The following is a 16,060-nucleotide window of genomic DNA, read 5'->3' on the forward strand; positions in this document are numbered from 1 at the left end:
CACCAGTCATCCTTAATGACTGCATTTGACAATTCCTTTGACCTTGCGTGCCTGCTTATACTGCATACAGTGCTTTCTGCTCTATTGCAGCTGCTGCACGGATGTACTTTAATCCAATAATGTAAGATCATTTCTATGTTAAAGGTTTCACAATGTTTGAGTTTGACAATACATTGAATAACATTAATAACACAGGGATATTTAAACCCAGGCACTGTAAAGTCCAGTAAATGAAGAAATGAAGAAATCCTCCAAGTGTTGGATTCAATGTTGATTCTTGCTTTTTGGCTGTATTGTGTTGATGTACCCATAGTGCACTTGTGTACACACTTCCTTGACTCTGTGATGCCGTCAGACTGGGTCGACCTGGGGTGGACTGCTACTGTCAACATGAGAGCGGAGCAGCTGTTCTTCAACTGCAGTTCCTCATCAATGAGGTAAGACAAACTCTATTACAATACAGTATTAAAGCTGGTGATTGTGCAGTCATTATTTCTAAGTTTTTGGGTTGTGTTGACAATAATTAACCCCAGGCTTATCATCCAACACATACATCTGAAGTTCATTTAATAAGACTGATGTATAATCTTAAAAGGTGGATAAGACTTAATTGTATAGCAGACTATGCAGATTGGCATCATAACAACCCTCTGTGGTCTCTGTTAGATTTATATCAGTGTAACATTCAGGTTACTGCTGCAGAGTTGGATAGTAAAATGGATACTATATGGACCTTTGTGTCAACAGAGAATCAGAGCATGTGACTCTGCTTTTATGTTGTTCAGTGGGGAACAGAAGCAAAATCGAGAAAATATCTCAATTCACTTGTCGGAAAGTACTTTGGGGAAATAAATTGCTTGCAAGAAAGCAGAGATGAAAATCATAACCATAATCTTGGTGCACCTTGGGAGGGTTGTCCTGTGATTGCATGAATGATGCATTCAGTTGCACGCCAGTGTTATTGTTTTTTGACACTACAGGGTTTGGTTTTAAATTCAGTGGATGGATTTTTCTCAGTTCATAGAAGGGTGCCATGAAATAAAACCTCAGAAACTGACATATTTGGGTTTTTTTTTTTTTTTTTTTAGCATGCAGTCATATGGATTGGCTGACTCAGTTCAGTTATAAAATCTGTGAAGAAGCTGATGTTATAGAGAACACACAAGATTAAACTCTGTATAACAGCCCATTTATACTACAGATTTTTTTCCCTCTTAGCTTTAAAGAGCTATTTTCCCTCAGACTAGTTCTGTGTGGGCTGACACATGGCAGCACTCTGCGTCAAGTGGTTTGTTTTAAGACTTTAGGAGGAGCTTTGGTAGTGCACTGCAGTTTGATGCTATATTTTGTTTACTAACAAAATACTGTAGGTGTATTAGAGAAATACAAGGGTCCTTATGTTAAAGAGCAGAAGCCAAGTCGCACAGATCTGGAACACAGAGCTGTCTCTCCCCCTCTGTGCTGTGCTTTCTTGTTTCCCCTTGACTCTGCTGCAATCTGTGTGTTCTCCCTGCCTCTCTGCTTTTTTTCTGTACTCTATTTCTTTTTAAGCCCACTGGCTCTCTCGGCCCACTTCTCCATCACTCATTGGCCTACTTGTGATGTGTCTGAGGCAAATAGATGTGGATGGGCCTGAAGAAGACATTAACTGTGTGTACGGCTGTGTGTAGGTTTGAGACTTAGTGACTCGTGTTGTCTGTGCGTGATTATGTGTTTAGCTCTTTCATGTTCTTTTTTATTACCTGGGTTTCTATGTGGAGTACAAATGGCACATACAGTATGTAGCACACAAACACGCACTCACTCCTCACAGTGACGGCTGTCAGTCCTCCCATCATCTGACAGTTTGGCTAATAGCTGAGCTATATGTCAGTGATTCTCTTGGGCTCAGCGTGTGTGCTGTCAGCCACCTTGCTAATGGTTGACTTACATATTCAGACGAGCCTCTTGACAATCAGCGAGGTGTAAAGATTTATTCACATTAGACGGATGAACTTGCAGATAGCTGTGAATGCTGAGTCTTGTATCTCTCTTCTCTCTATCACACTAAAGTATGTATGTATCTACTTGCCAGCATGTTATAATGAAGTCACAATCTCATCACCATGTTACGGTCTCTTTTGCAATATGTTATGTAAGGAGTTTTTTTTCTACTACAATGTGGAGGGTATGAATAGGCTAATTAATGTGTTTGTCTATTCTGAATTCATTATTTTTCTTGATGAATCATACATCTGAAGAGGCTGAGAGGGCTGTTGAAGGTTGGTGTCAGATGAGGTTTGGTGGTGAGGAGTGAAGGGAGAGCTGCTTGGGGAAGGAAAAGGTGAGATTGATTGTGTTGTGTGCAGGGAGAAGAAGAGGGCAGCAGTAGTGATGTAAAAACAGAGCTGTAGACTTAGTTAAATCTTAGATAGATTTTGTGATTAAGGTATATCTTAAAATAAACAGCATGTAACTTCTGCTGCTAGAGGTCTCTTGATCAAAACAATAACAAAAGAACAGCGTTTTCTGATTTCATCTAATAGCACAGGATCATGGGAGCTGTCATCTTTACAACCATTAATGTAAGCTTCTCCCTGTTTGGATTCCTTCCTGTCAGTCATTCAGGAAATCAAACAGACCTGATGATTATAGCTTTTAAAAATACTGCCAAATTATCTGCAGAGGTTTTTTTTCTCTCCATGTTAATCAGACCAGAAACACCCATAATAATAATTTAAAAAAACAGTCATTTACCCCCAGTTGCTCACCTGGTAGAGCACGTACCACAGAGGCATATTCCTATCAGTTCCAGTCAGACCTGGCTCGCATGTTATCCCCTTTTTCTCTGCCCGACTTCCCCATCTGTCTCACTGCAGTGATGCCATAAAGGTAAAAATCAGTGTTTCACCAAAACGTTTCTGCAGACAGGGATAGATAATACATGGAAATTGAGACGGCTTACTTTCATTTCTCTAATAACTTATGCACTTGGTGTTCCATAGTTTTTTCATCTGCAGCCAAATCACCCACCTTTCTCCATCACAAACAGAGCAGGCAATTAAAACTAGTAAACAAATAAAGCAGTTTCACTACAAAATTCAGTGATTTGCCGATGGTGTTCAGTGAACAAAGAACAATATATCTGACGATCCAGACATCCAGACAGAATAAATAACTTCAACTGATTAAAATATGAAGTTGAAATTGGCTGAATTGTGGCTTAAAAATCTAATTGAAGTCAATTTTGAGCCTCATAGCAAGTAACCACACTTGCTCATAGGAGATACGGTACGCTACAATGCCACTGACATAGACACACACCCTTTACATGATTATAACAAAATATATAATATTATAATGTTTGAAATTACTGTGTCTAAGTCAATGTTAATATCAATAAATAATATTATCTGATTACTTTGAGGTATTCTGTATTAATAAGGAACATAGGAGCAAAGACCATTTTTAGTAACAAATTCAGAGAACATTCACACTTCCCAGTCCTCTGAACTGTTTTATCGATTCATGGTTCATTTACAATGGCAGAAAAATAAATACCAGGGCAAACTTACTATTGTTAAATAAGCCCCCTTAACAACTCAAAATCTTAAAAACAAATTGACAAATTTTTTATCACCATTGTATACATACAGATACAATACAGAAGTCTCCATCCTGACCAGTACATTTCTTCATATGTAGAGAGGTAAGGGAGGAGGAGTAGCAGAGGAAGGACAGATGAAGTAGATGTTAACACTCACAGGCAACCAGACACACACCTCATTAATGCTTGAAATGACCCACAGTGACCTGAGGTTGGAGAACTAAATTGTCTCACTGCAGCTAATGAAGCAGCAAAAATCTTTGGCATCTAAAACTGTGCTTTTACACTTACGTACTTGGAAATGGGAATTTCCAAGTATCAAGTCTGCAGCACATGGTAAGCTGTATGTATATGTACAGTATTTATACCTGTCCGGAAAGAACTGTTCCTAGTCTGAACTATCACTGTATTTTCTTTTTTGAGGCTTTGGGACTGAGGCCATGTATTGACTAATGCATATTGATAAATCAAACAATAGTAGAGTGTCTGATTTAATGAGCAGTATAGACAGATTCCTATCGACTGACATAGACAAATATGAGAACATTTAGATTGTAGAGTTTAGATGACAATTCACTGGACCACCACAGTGTAGTGTGATTACAATATACAGTAGATACATGCAAATGCACCTATAGCCATTTTCCTGATAGCTCAGTAGTGTAGTTCTCTGTTTGGCCCTAGTGACAGTCATTCTACCTTTGCTGTGTACCATACCTGCACCTGGTTGCCTTGCCTGTGTTGCCATCAAGACGTCAAGATAATTATACCATAATGGAACTGCAGCCCCAGCCCTCTCACCCTATTTGCCTCTGGTGTTCTCTCTTCTCCCCATCTGGTATGATTTCTTCATTAGCTGTTGCTCCACCTCCTCTCACTCAATTTCACTCTGTCCTGTGCATGCTTCAATCTTCGAAATGATCCTTTTGTGTTTGTGAAGTGATTAATGGTTGTACAGAAGTGACAGAAAGGATTATGGAACTTGATGTTGAGTAATGCCAGCAATTCTGTGTCGAATTATCTCCATTTAGGTCCATAACATTGGCTCAGCTCTGGTAGATTTATATGTCCTCTGTAATCCTCCACATGGTGTATAAGCTCCAACCAGCTGGCTCACAGGTCAATAAATCATTAGATATTTTTCAGCACAATCCAGTCTTTAATTTTAAAATGACCAGTTTGCCAAAATAAATAATAAGAAGTGATAAATCATACAGTAGAAATAAATATGAAAATTTAGTGTAGACATGTAGTAATAGGTAGAACAGCTACTCACCAAATACTATCCGACTAAATTCATGCAAAGAATGTGTTGTCTGAATAAATAATCTCAGTATGTTTTTATAAATGAAAAAACAACAAGATAAAGGCAAATTATGAATCACCTAAATACACACAAAAATGACTGTCTCGGTGTCAGACTAAGAAAAATGTAGTTAAGAAAATGACGTGATTGAGAAGAAATACAAGCGTAAGTGCCATTAAAAAGAAATTAAACAAACCAACACCTTGAGGCACCGCTAATCAAATGAGTTTTGTATAAGTGAGTGTCACCAGAGAAACCAACCCAAAAAATAAATTACCTTCCTCACGAATGTTTACAGCAGAAACAGTTTTAATCCCAGCAAGATGCAATTAGATCACATGACTGGAAGCATGGTCTTGATAAGGCAAGATTATGTTAAAAAGAAAAACAAAGAAAGAAAATACAATCATCCGGTAGGGTTTCTGAACGCACCAGGTTATCATCAGTGTCATCAATCCCCCGTTAGTAGGACGTGATAAGCAGCAACATAACATTTCACATGAGTGGAGAGGGGTGCTGAGCAAATTAAGGGGTAGTAGATGATGAATGCTCATATAATTATGTTGTTTATTAAGTATTTCTTCTCAATTGATTTTCAGGAAGAAAAATAATTTGTCTTAACAAGCCTCATTAATCACATAATGCAGCACTGAAAGGTTAAGGGTATTCATTCATATAGAAAACCTCACAAGGGTAGATGAGTTGTTTTGTTTTTTTTGTTTTTTTTTGCTGGACAGTAGTAACGGTTTTAAAGTCAGCATTTGAACAGCTACAAAAATACATTGAGAGAACCGTGTGTGTGTGTGTTAGCATTGCATTTCATTGTACAATGTGTATCTAGTTTAATATGCTTTGAATAAACTGGGATTGTTGAACAAATGTCTCTTTTGCTACAGATGGGGAGTGAAGGGAAAATATTCACCAATATGGAAAACAGTGGGAAGCAATGTTTTCATGCTGCCTGGCACTGTACAGTCTTTAATCCCATGATTAAGTTTGTAATCTAAAGCTAATTCTCCCTGGGCTCCAGTGTTTAAAGTGACGCCCCGGTAGCAAAACCGCAATGGGAATTACACTGAAATTACATTTAGCTTTCTTCAGAAGTAGGGCTTAAATCAGCTGACGTCATTTGAACTGGTTTGTCATTTTCCTTTCACTGTTTCATATGATGGCTAAGTTTGCAGACATGCTCTGCCTTACAGTAAATATAACTTGTTAGTGTCTTATTTTGGGACCATGCATTGTTCTCCGTTGAGAAGAATGCATGCTATTTTAACCTGTATGTACTTGAGAGTTACTGGGGTTACATCATGTTATTGCGATTCATTTGCTTTGCATGCATGTGTTTTTGATGCCTTACTCCTCAAATCTACAGTGTTTTTTTTATAGTTTGTGCTGTCTTTTATAGTCTAGTGCATCAGCACTGCAGGAATTGTGTTAAATCCAAAAGCCGAGATGTCCCTCTGTGTCCCAAAAATGATTCAATACTGATATTTATTTTACTGTTTTGTCCTTTAGGGAGCACTGGTCACAGCCTGTGCAGATGACACGCTACACTTGTGGAACCTGCGTCAGAGGCGGCCGGCTGTTCTCCATTCACTCAAATTCAACAGAGAAAGGTAAGCATAGATTCCATTAGATAAAATACACATACAACTGTGCAGACAGACACTCACACACTCACACAGTATACAAAGACACACTCAATACAATTTATGTATACTGAGTTTTCAGCTTCATCTGCCATGACTGGTGACTGGCTGATCACTCAAATATATCTGATTCTGTGGAGATCACATTTACAATCATGCTCTGCATGACGGTTCTTATTGGCACAGTCTCACACACACACACACACACACACACACACACACACACACACACAAACAAACAAACACGCGCAATAGTTTATCAGCACACAAGAATGATAACATTCAGAAAAACAAACTCCATCAGACATTAGACATTTCCAAAAACATCACCCTGCCGAATGTGTCTAATTTCAAGCAGCTAGTAAAAGCATGTGGGTAGAACTAATACCACACACCTCCCTCACATTCACTGTGCCTATACTGCTGCTCTGGTTTGCACATACTGTATGTGTTCACAGCCCCAGTGATGCTGCTGTACCTTGGATAATGGCCTCCAATATAATAATCATCCATCATCACCAAATTGTAGTCAGTGTTTTAAGAAAAGTTGTAGTTTTCTCTAGCTGTCAGTTATAGTTGATTCATAATCTACCAAGAAAACTGAAATATCTCGTGTAACAAATGTATCACTGCTTCCACTCGGCAGCACCCCCTGCGTTTAGAGAAAGACCCCTACTCACAAGGCATCTCAGACCACCCAGCAGATACTGGCCACTAGACCATCTCTCATTTTTGACCATTTAATCTGGCACGCATTTAAAACTTAAAGGACAATTCCAGGCGAATTCAACTCGGGGGTGTATCATTTTAGGTCTAAAAGAATGAATCTGAAGATTTTCAGTTTAATCGCTCCTGTTTTGCGGTAGTTGCGTCTGTCAAAGCCGCAATTTTTTTCCACAGACAGCGTCAGATGGCTACTCAAACATGCACCGAGAAGTTTATTTACTTCAAGCAAGCCGACATGTTTGTAAAACTAGATCTAATTCAAAGTCTCCCGGAGTCTCGCGCGAGCCCGAAGTTGCAGTGCTGGTGTATTCAGGCGCAGTAGGAGCTACCGTTTGTGTCATAAACACAGGAATATCAACTCTTTACTTGCTTGAAGTGTAAATTTTTTTCCACAGACAGTGTCAGGTGGCTACTCAAACATGCACCGAGAAGTTTTTTTTACTTGAAGCAAGTAAAGAGTTGATATTCCTGTGTTTATGACACAAACGGTAGCTTTTCCCACTGCATGTGAACACACCGAGCACGGCAACTGGGTCTCGCGCGAGACTCCGGGAGACTTTGAATTAGATCTAGTTTTACAAATATGTCGGCTTGCTTGAAGTAAATAAACTTCTCGGTGCATGTTTGAGTCTCCATCTGACGCTGTCTGTGGAAAAAAATTGCGGCTTTGAGGGATGTAAACAGTCTAAACAGCGGAACTTACATCCACTCCCATTCATTGCTGCCGTGGCGATGCAGGGACAGACGCAGCTACCGCAAAACAGGAGCGATTAAACTGAAAATCTTCAGATTCATTCTTTTAGACCTAAAATGATATGAAAATACACCCCCGAGTTGAATTCGCCTGGAATTGTCCTTTAAGTCTGGAAGACCGCAGACTGAGCTGACACGCAGAGTGTGGAGTATACTGTATGAGGCCAACTCCTCTGTTCTGCCCATGACTCTGATCCTTTTTCACCATGTCTGATAAACCATAGAAAGAGGGTCCACTGGCTGGAAGCTCACGCTTCCATCTCAGCTGGCAACTCCATCTGACTTGTGAGTCACTCCCCACTACCACCACCACACGCTGGGAGAGATGATTTCCCGGTGGTTATTAGGCAGCTGAAATGATCTCTTTAGACATGCTACCAGCACTGAGCTACATGAGACAGTGTTCACATGGTGGCTGAAGACTTGCATCATCAGAGAGAACTAGTGGAATATTTTAATTGGATGTTTATTATGGAAATGCAGTTAGTCTGGATGCAATGTTTGATTAATTTAATATAATCATTATGGGTCAAATGAGCAACCTCTGCAGACAAAGGTACTCCAGATATCACAGGTGTTCATTTTATAATTGGGGTTTGGCAGATGGAGCCATGTGTGATGGTTCACCAGCACACGCTGTCCTCCCTATATCTGTTACTATTCCTATAGATGACGCCACTGGAGGCTCCTGGAGGTTAGAGGACAGGTTGTTACTGCTATGTCGTTTCCCCCAAGACAGCTAAGATGCAAGAGGACAGAAGTGCTCAATGACCAGGGCAGAGATCTTGGCTGACTAGCTGTGGGAAGGCCAGACCCACTGTGGGTGACTAAGGCTGAGAAGCCCCTCACTGTGTTTGGTAATTTGGCAAGTCCACTCTCTCTCGCTCTGTTGTTCAGTCTGTGTCAACATTGTAGCATTTTCCCCAACTGGACTAAGTTTCATTAACTCCCAGCATCCTCTACTGTTCTCTTCTTTAAAGCAGAAGTGATATCCTTGATGTATCTCTCTTTTTTGATCTCTGTGTCATACATCCTCACCCTCTGGATGAACAAGACATACCACACATTCAGCCAGCTGCTTCTCTCAGTCAATCAGCTGTCCTTCTCTCTGCTTAAAGGGATAGTTCAACATTTTGGCAAATTGGCCCATTGCCATAATTGCTATAGTCATAGCAGTAGGTTCGTTACCTTTAATTGTAGGTGTAAGCTATTTTTAGTACAGCGGAGCGCAGCAGCAGGCTGCTCAGAGCTACGCTATGGAGGCTAAGGGAATTTCTTGGTTTCCCTCATTAAACTCATCAAATACAAAATCCCAAAACTCAACAGCGCTTTTGTAGACAAGTTGTGAGCTGCACAACCACCACGCTATGAGATAATGACGGAACGATACGAAACGGAGCCGTTTTCGAGGTAAATTCATACAAAACCGCTGATGCGCGTTGCGTTCAGGGACAGTTTTTCAGCAAGCAGTCTCCGTATTTACCCTGTATTTACCTCGAAAACGGCTCCGTTTCGTATCGTTCCGTCATTATCTCATAGCGTGGTGGTTGTGCAGGTCACAACTTGTCTACAAAAGCGCTGTGGAGTTTTGGGATGTTGAATTTGATGAGTTTAATGAGGGAAACCAAGAAATTCCCTTAGCCTCCATAGCGTAGCTCTAAGCAGCCAGCTGCTGCGCTCCGCCGTACTGAAAATAGCTTACACCTACAATTAATGGTAATGAACCTACTGCTATGACTATAGCGATTATGGCAATGGGCCAATTTGCCAAAATGTTGAACTATCCCTTTAAGGCCATCTCCTCTTCTGTAGAATAGCAGACTGTGGGATGTGGTTGTCAGCGAGGCAGTGGCTCTTTGCTTTTCCCAGCAGTGACAGCTCAGTCTCCACTCTTCACCATTAAACTTCAATAGCAAACAACTGCCTCTAGATGCAGATGCTTGGGTTGGGAAAGCTTTTGCCCTCTATCGGCCTGTGGAAAACACACACAACATATACCTGTCTCTGGCCATGCACGCAGGTGACGCAGCTGATAAAAAACAACACCTTTAGTTGTGCAATGTACTCACTGTACCCCTGCCTGAGTCATTTCAGAAGCAGGATGTTCAATCTGAGGGTGTCCACTGCAGTTGTTTACCTATCCAGGACACACAGACACAGTCCATCCTTTACCATTTCTGTCTGCAAGGCAAAAGAGCCAGGGGCATGTGCTGAAATGAGCAAGGATCTATTTCACTCTGGTCAGCGTTAATTGAGCTCTTCTTGTTTCTACTATGTCATCACAGGCGTTTTCTTTGCTGTTTAGCATCTGCCCGCACTGTTCCTTTTGTTTTTTTTTGCAATATCATAAGTGTAGACTGTATAACATGTCAACAACCGTATAGGGGGACAGTTGTTGGGGCGTTAGGTGAGCTAATCTTTGACTGATTCAGGCAAGTAGTGAGGCAAAATGATCTCCAATGATTTGTGGAACAAATGAATACCTTAGACATGAACACCTGCACCATGAGAGGGAGAGGAGAGAGACAGGTGCAACACATTAGGGCGGGGCAAGTGATCACACAGATGGGAAACTTGACAGGAAGTTGGGAATGACAACAGACAAGACAGAGGATGTGATAATAAAACAGGAAGTTAGCCAAAGACAAACTTAGAACAGATTCTCTGACAAGACACACCCTGACACCACATACAGGCAGAGAGCACCGCACAGCCACATCTATCTCTCTCTGTCTGGCTTGCTCCCTCTTTATCTGCTCCTCTCTCTGAGATGTAATTTCTTTCACATTGAGCCGCTAGTCCAATTTTTTGTAGCAAACCACTGGGAAAAGTCTTGGTTCTCCAAAAGACCAGTCCTGCAGTGCTTTGTCTGCATGCTGGGAGTGACGCCTAAAACATAATAATAATAATAATAATTCATTTAATTTATATAGCGCTTTTCAATAACCCAAAGACGCTTACAAAGACACAAAAGAAACAGGGTAGAGACATGTAACATGTAACCTTCATTGCACCAAAACAAAAGCTTTAACTATAATAGTGATTGGTAATAATCACTGACTAGACTGACTCAGAATCAAGGGGAAGCAGCCATCATAAACAATAGAAACTTATTTGAAAAAATGTGTATTTCCAGTAAACTACACAGTCCAGACTCCTCCTCCTATTCCTCTTAAACTAAACACTGCTTTTTGTGCAGGTTGAACTTACGTAACGCGATTGACGTAGTTTAAGATTGTTGTTTTCATTTTCTATTCCTATTCATATTTTCAGTCGGTTTGCAAAATAAAGAGTCTATTCACTGTAACTAAAAGCTGATTTCTACGTGTGTCATGGGCAAGGACATTTAATGAAAATGACTACATTCAGGCTAAATGTGATGGAATATGCTGCTTTTAAGAAGCACAAAGATTGCCGTACCTATTTTTCTCTGTCAATACAAGGGTGATGAAGTAGTCATATCAAACTCACCAACCTACGTACGTACTGCTGGCTTTTCATACAGTAAGTCAAGAGTCAGAGGGCTTGTTCTCTCTTAAAGCTCCAGTTGGTAAGTTGACGAAAGTGAAAGTAAACTCCGCGACTTGGTCGGAAATTTCAAGACAATACTCCGTCAGGTCCCTTTATGAACCTCTGCCAAGCGCCCCACACACACACAGACACACACAAAGTAGTCATAAACGCACCCACAGAGAAAAAAAAAAAAAAAAAAAGATGTACCGTATCCATAGCACGACGTGTAGGAGCGGCGATTGGCTGCTCCTCCTGCTCCCTCTACCTGACTGGTGGAGAATCGTCGGGCGCGGTGGATTTTGGCAAATACGATTACAGGCTGTAGGTGGAGCCAGAGGAGTTGGATTTTGTCCTAAATTACTCATTTAATGTCTGACCATCAGAATATAGTGACAGTTCCAGCAAATATGACTGAATAACTGTTACCAACTGAAGCTTTAACAGAAACTTTCTACTTTCTAGAGAAGTTAGGTTTTTTCTGAGTCAGAACAATAAAATAATGCTTCATAAAACTTGACTATACGGAGCCCGAGATATATCATGGAATAAAAAAAATATAATTTGTGGCCACGAAATAGCAAGTCGTTCCCACGAAATAGTAAGTCGTTCCCACGAAATAGTAAGTCGTTCCCACGAAATAGCAAGTCGTTCCCACGAAATAGCAAGTCGTTCCCACGAAATAGTAAGTCGTTCCCACGAAATAGTAAGTCGTGCCCACAAAATAGTAAGTCGTTCCCACGAAATAGCAAGTCGTTCCCACGAAATACTAATTTGTGGCCACGAAATAATAAAACATTATTCCTGGACAGCTGGGCAAGCAAATCGAGCGCACCTTCTCAAACAGGAACAGGCGCTGTCACACAATGGACAGGGATAGTATGATAGAGTTTTATTTTAGGCTGGGAATGAAATACAAAGACATTTTAAAAAGCCTGGCATTGGAGGGATTCATTATTAGCTTGAGTCATCTCAACAGACTATTGAGAGCCAGGTCGCTGCACCGGCGTAGGTACGACTTGGACGCCGGGATAGATTTCATTGTTGACCAACTGCAAGGCTCTTGAAAGGATCACGGTTATCGGTGGATGTATACAAAGTGTATACAACACGGAATTCGTATGAGAAAAGAAGACGTCAGGATCCTCCTCTCTCTGCTGGACCCCATTGGTTCACAACTTAGACGGACCAGACGTCTCAGGAGGAGGCAATATTTTGCTCAGGGACCTAACTTTGTGTGGCACATAGACTCATATATGGATATGCATTAATGGCTGCATTGACGGGTTCTCACGCAAAGTCATGTGGCTGCGGGCCGCTCTCACCAACAACGATCCGAAAGTCATCGGGGGGTACTTTGTGGAAACACTGGAGCGCGTGGATGATAGAGCAGCGGAGAGAAGCTATGTCACAGGGGCCAGTACTGCGAACCAGAGAATTGAGAGCTGGTGGGGAGTGATGAGAAAAGAAGGAATCGAACCCTGGATCACGGCTTTAGGAGAACTGAAGGATGAGGGATTCTTCTCTGGGGATTTCGTTGACAAAGCTCTGTCACAGTTCTGCTTCATGCCAATCATTCAGGTAAATAGCCTATATTATGATCACAGCAAGATAAACAGAAACTGTACACTATCTTATAGGCCAAATACATATAAGTCACTGAGTTTATGTTTGTGTGTGATTGTAACACACTCTGTACCTATTTATTATGTACAGATGTTACTGGTTCAAAATTGCGGGGTTTTTCCTGCAATGCAGGATCGTGTGAACGCGTGTCTTTTCACCACAACTGTTTTCCTCTAGGTGGCAGCACCGTACTAAATACTGCTCAGACGTTTTGGGGACAATGATGACACGTCACACAATGTAGCCGCGATTAGGAGTGGCGCTGTTCATGATACAGAATACAAGAGGATGAAAGGAGAACTAGCTGCAGACAGTAAATAATATAGTAGCCTAGTGACAAAATGTAACGACGGCAGCTACAGTAGACCAGCGGCGCCGGATTCATTTTAGAGGTGGGGGGGCCATGGAGGTTGGGTTGTTACGGGGCATAGATTTACACACTCACTGTCGGTGCAATAGTCATTTGTAGTGTCCGGTCGTGATGCGTAATACCAGCACAATGCATGCGTAATCCCCCTCCGCCAGCATCTCCCAGACCGTCATGCCTACCGTAACTTCTCAAAAAAAAAGAAGAGAAAAAAAAGAAAGCCCTATACTCCGGTCTCCTGTGCTGGTCTGGCTGCAGGTTTAAGTAAATAAAATGTTGTGAATACACCTCTTAAAGCCCGTTTGAGCAGTTTCTATAAACTGCTAGGTTCTCAACGACCCGACCCGGTCCGATCCAGGTGTTGAAGCCTGGACCTGATGCAGCCGGACTCACGAGCAGTCTCTCAGCTGGACCACGGCAAAAATAAAAGAAGCCCGTGGTCCGACCTGACCCAATTTTTAATCAGAATTTTAATAATAGAAAACATAATTTGTGAATTTGAGATCTCTAAAATATTAGTAATGTTACTTTTACCATGCATTTAGTTTTTCTGTAGGTAAATTAATCATCATGGATCAAGCAGAAAATCAGCCTTTGTAAAAGCCGAAGTAACAGTTTATGAGCACTCAGGTCTGTGGCGCATCAGTCTGCAGCGGCTACTTTTCACCTCTTATTCTTGTCATTCATGTTTTAATAATAGGAACAATGCTTAAGGTCAACGTCTGCTTAGACAGACGTTTGGACTTTATGTAGCTAAATAACTTTGTCTCAGTCCGTGACTGTGCTCGCTTCATAAAGACAGCTGTTATAGACCACTCGGGCCAGCTGTGGCCACAGGAGTTATTACAATGTTTCCATTTTGTTGTTTTCTGCGTCTCTTCTTTTTCTCACAAGTTATGGTTTTTACTGGCAAAACGAGCCAGTTAGAAATGAATAAAGGAAAAGAAAAAATAATATCCAGGAGACTTTGTCCCGTCCTCAGGACGTGCGCGAGGGAGGATCAGCTGGTGGCTCAGGTTTGGTGATGTCATGGCTGTAAGCTGCACATCTGTCAGCAGGTCCGCTTGACCGCTCCACACACACTTCACAAACTTTAGGAATAAGCTAGATGGTGATTTTGTAAACAGACAGTGACATGCTGGAAATAAGCAGACACCATACTCGCCAGTTAATATTGATTATTGAATTACTGTACGTAACGTCATAAATCTCTCGCCGCTGTAGTCCGGTTCATCACCTGGCATGTACGTCATCTCCAGGTGAAACGACTGTAACAACTGTAAAACACCTGGAATTGAAAATAACTAAAGGCATATCACCAAAGCTGAACTAGCCTAGGCTATTAACACTTAAGGTTAAATTAATTCATCTTTTCCTCGCATTTTTTCAAAGTAAACTTCCCTTCGCTCACCGGCAGAGCAGAAGTTGCACTTTCTGAGATGGTGCACTTGGTCAGAGACGAGACGTTCTAATATTGATTAATTAGGAAGGACTTTGACTTGGTCCACAGTGTTTGTGGATGAAGCCTACAGGATGAGAAGGTGACGAAGGTGAAGGTGACTAATAAGCGGAGGGAGGACGACGGAAGCCGGAGAAGCTTCGTTCAGCTGTGCATTCACGTGGGCAACATATGGCCGGAGAGACTTGAATTGGGACTATTTAGCCTACTGGGCTGCACTACAGACAGAGTAGCATTAGATTTGATTTTAAATGAAATATTCTTCTAGCCTATGTTTTATTTGTTTATTTCATTTGATGTGGGTGGGACCGGGGGAATTATTGAAACCGGGATAGCGGCCTATGGTGATCAGTGACCGGTAGAGCAGGGCATTCTCTTAGTTACATAGGCTATAATTTAACACATAATTGGATGATCGCGCTGTTTTATAACTTTAAACGTATGTTGTTATTTGTCTCAAACGTCCCATCTATGCGGGTCGTTTGAGACACAGAGGAGGGGCGGTTGAAACAGCATGCTTTAAACAGAAACTACTGACATTAGGCTACTCCCGTTATGAAGCTTATCTGTGAAACGTGCGCTGCTCAGAGACTGGGCAGAACGGTCCCACTTGCTTTCTCCCCAGCTACGTTGGTGGAGATCTCCCACACAGTAAAAGATTTAGGCAACACATTCTTCCAGCTGGCTGTTTTTCTTGTGCAAAGTACCTTATGAGATACATTAACATCTCTAACGCCCATCGAAACAGCTGATTTACATGTCGGCCGTTAACACATGGCGATTGGCCATTCACGCGGCTTTGTTCCTGGTTTCGGCCAATCAGCTTATAAGCACACGGCTAATTATCAGCTTTCAACCAATCGCACTGTTTTAATGTGTGTGTGAAAGTTATTTTCTTTAGTTCATTTTCGTTTCTTTTGGATTTTTTTTTACAACAATGTATCAATATAATGTTGTTTTCGTTTCATTTCGTTATAAAAATCAATCCCTTTTCTTTGAAACAATGAGATTGAGCAGCTAAAAACCAGACCAGTTCAACTGTAGCGATTTTCATACTAGTGTACTCGTTATTGCC

At 41.3% G+C, this 16,060-nt stretch overlaps 1 protein-coding gene across 16 annotated transcripts in view; it reads left to right on the plus strand.

The window, feature by feature from the left end:
• Positions 1-16,060, plus strand: part of stxbp5l (syntaxin binding protein 5L) — a 202,777-nt gene that overhangs the window by 92,773 nt on the left and 93,944 nt on the right. For all 16 annotated transcript variants that reach the window (XM_085765857.1, XM_085765841.1, XM_085765854.1 and 13 more), the window contains exons 3-4: positions 356-437; positions 6,411-6,511. In XM_085765857.1, the coding sequence (XP_085621983.1) occupies positions 356-437; positions 6,411-6,511 (183 nt within the window). The remainder of the gene's footprint in view (positions 1-355; positions 438-6,410; positions 6,512-16,060) is intronic.

Source organism: Trachurus japonicus, chromosome 21 (genome assembly GCF_045865225.1).
Source record: "Trachurus japonicus isolate A0001 chromosome 21, Traja_1.0".
NCBI classification, from domain to species: domain Eukaryota; kingdom Metazoa; phylum Chordata; class Actinopteri; order Carangiformes; family Carangidae; genus Trachurus; species Trachurus japonicus.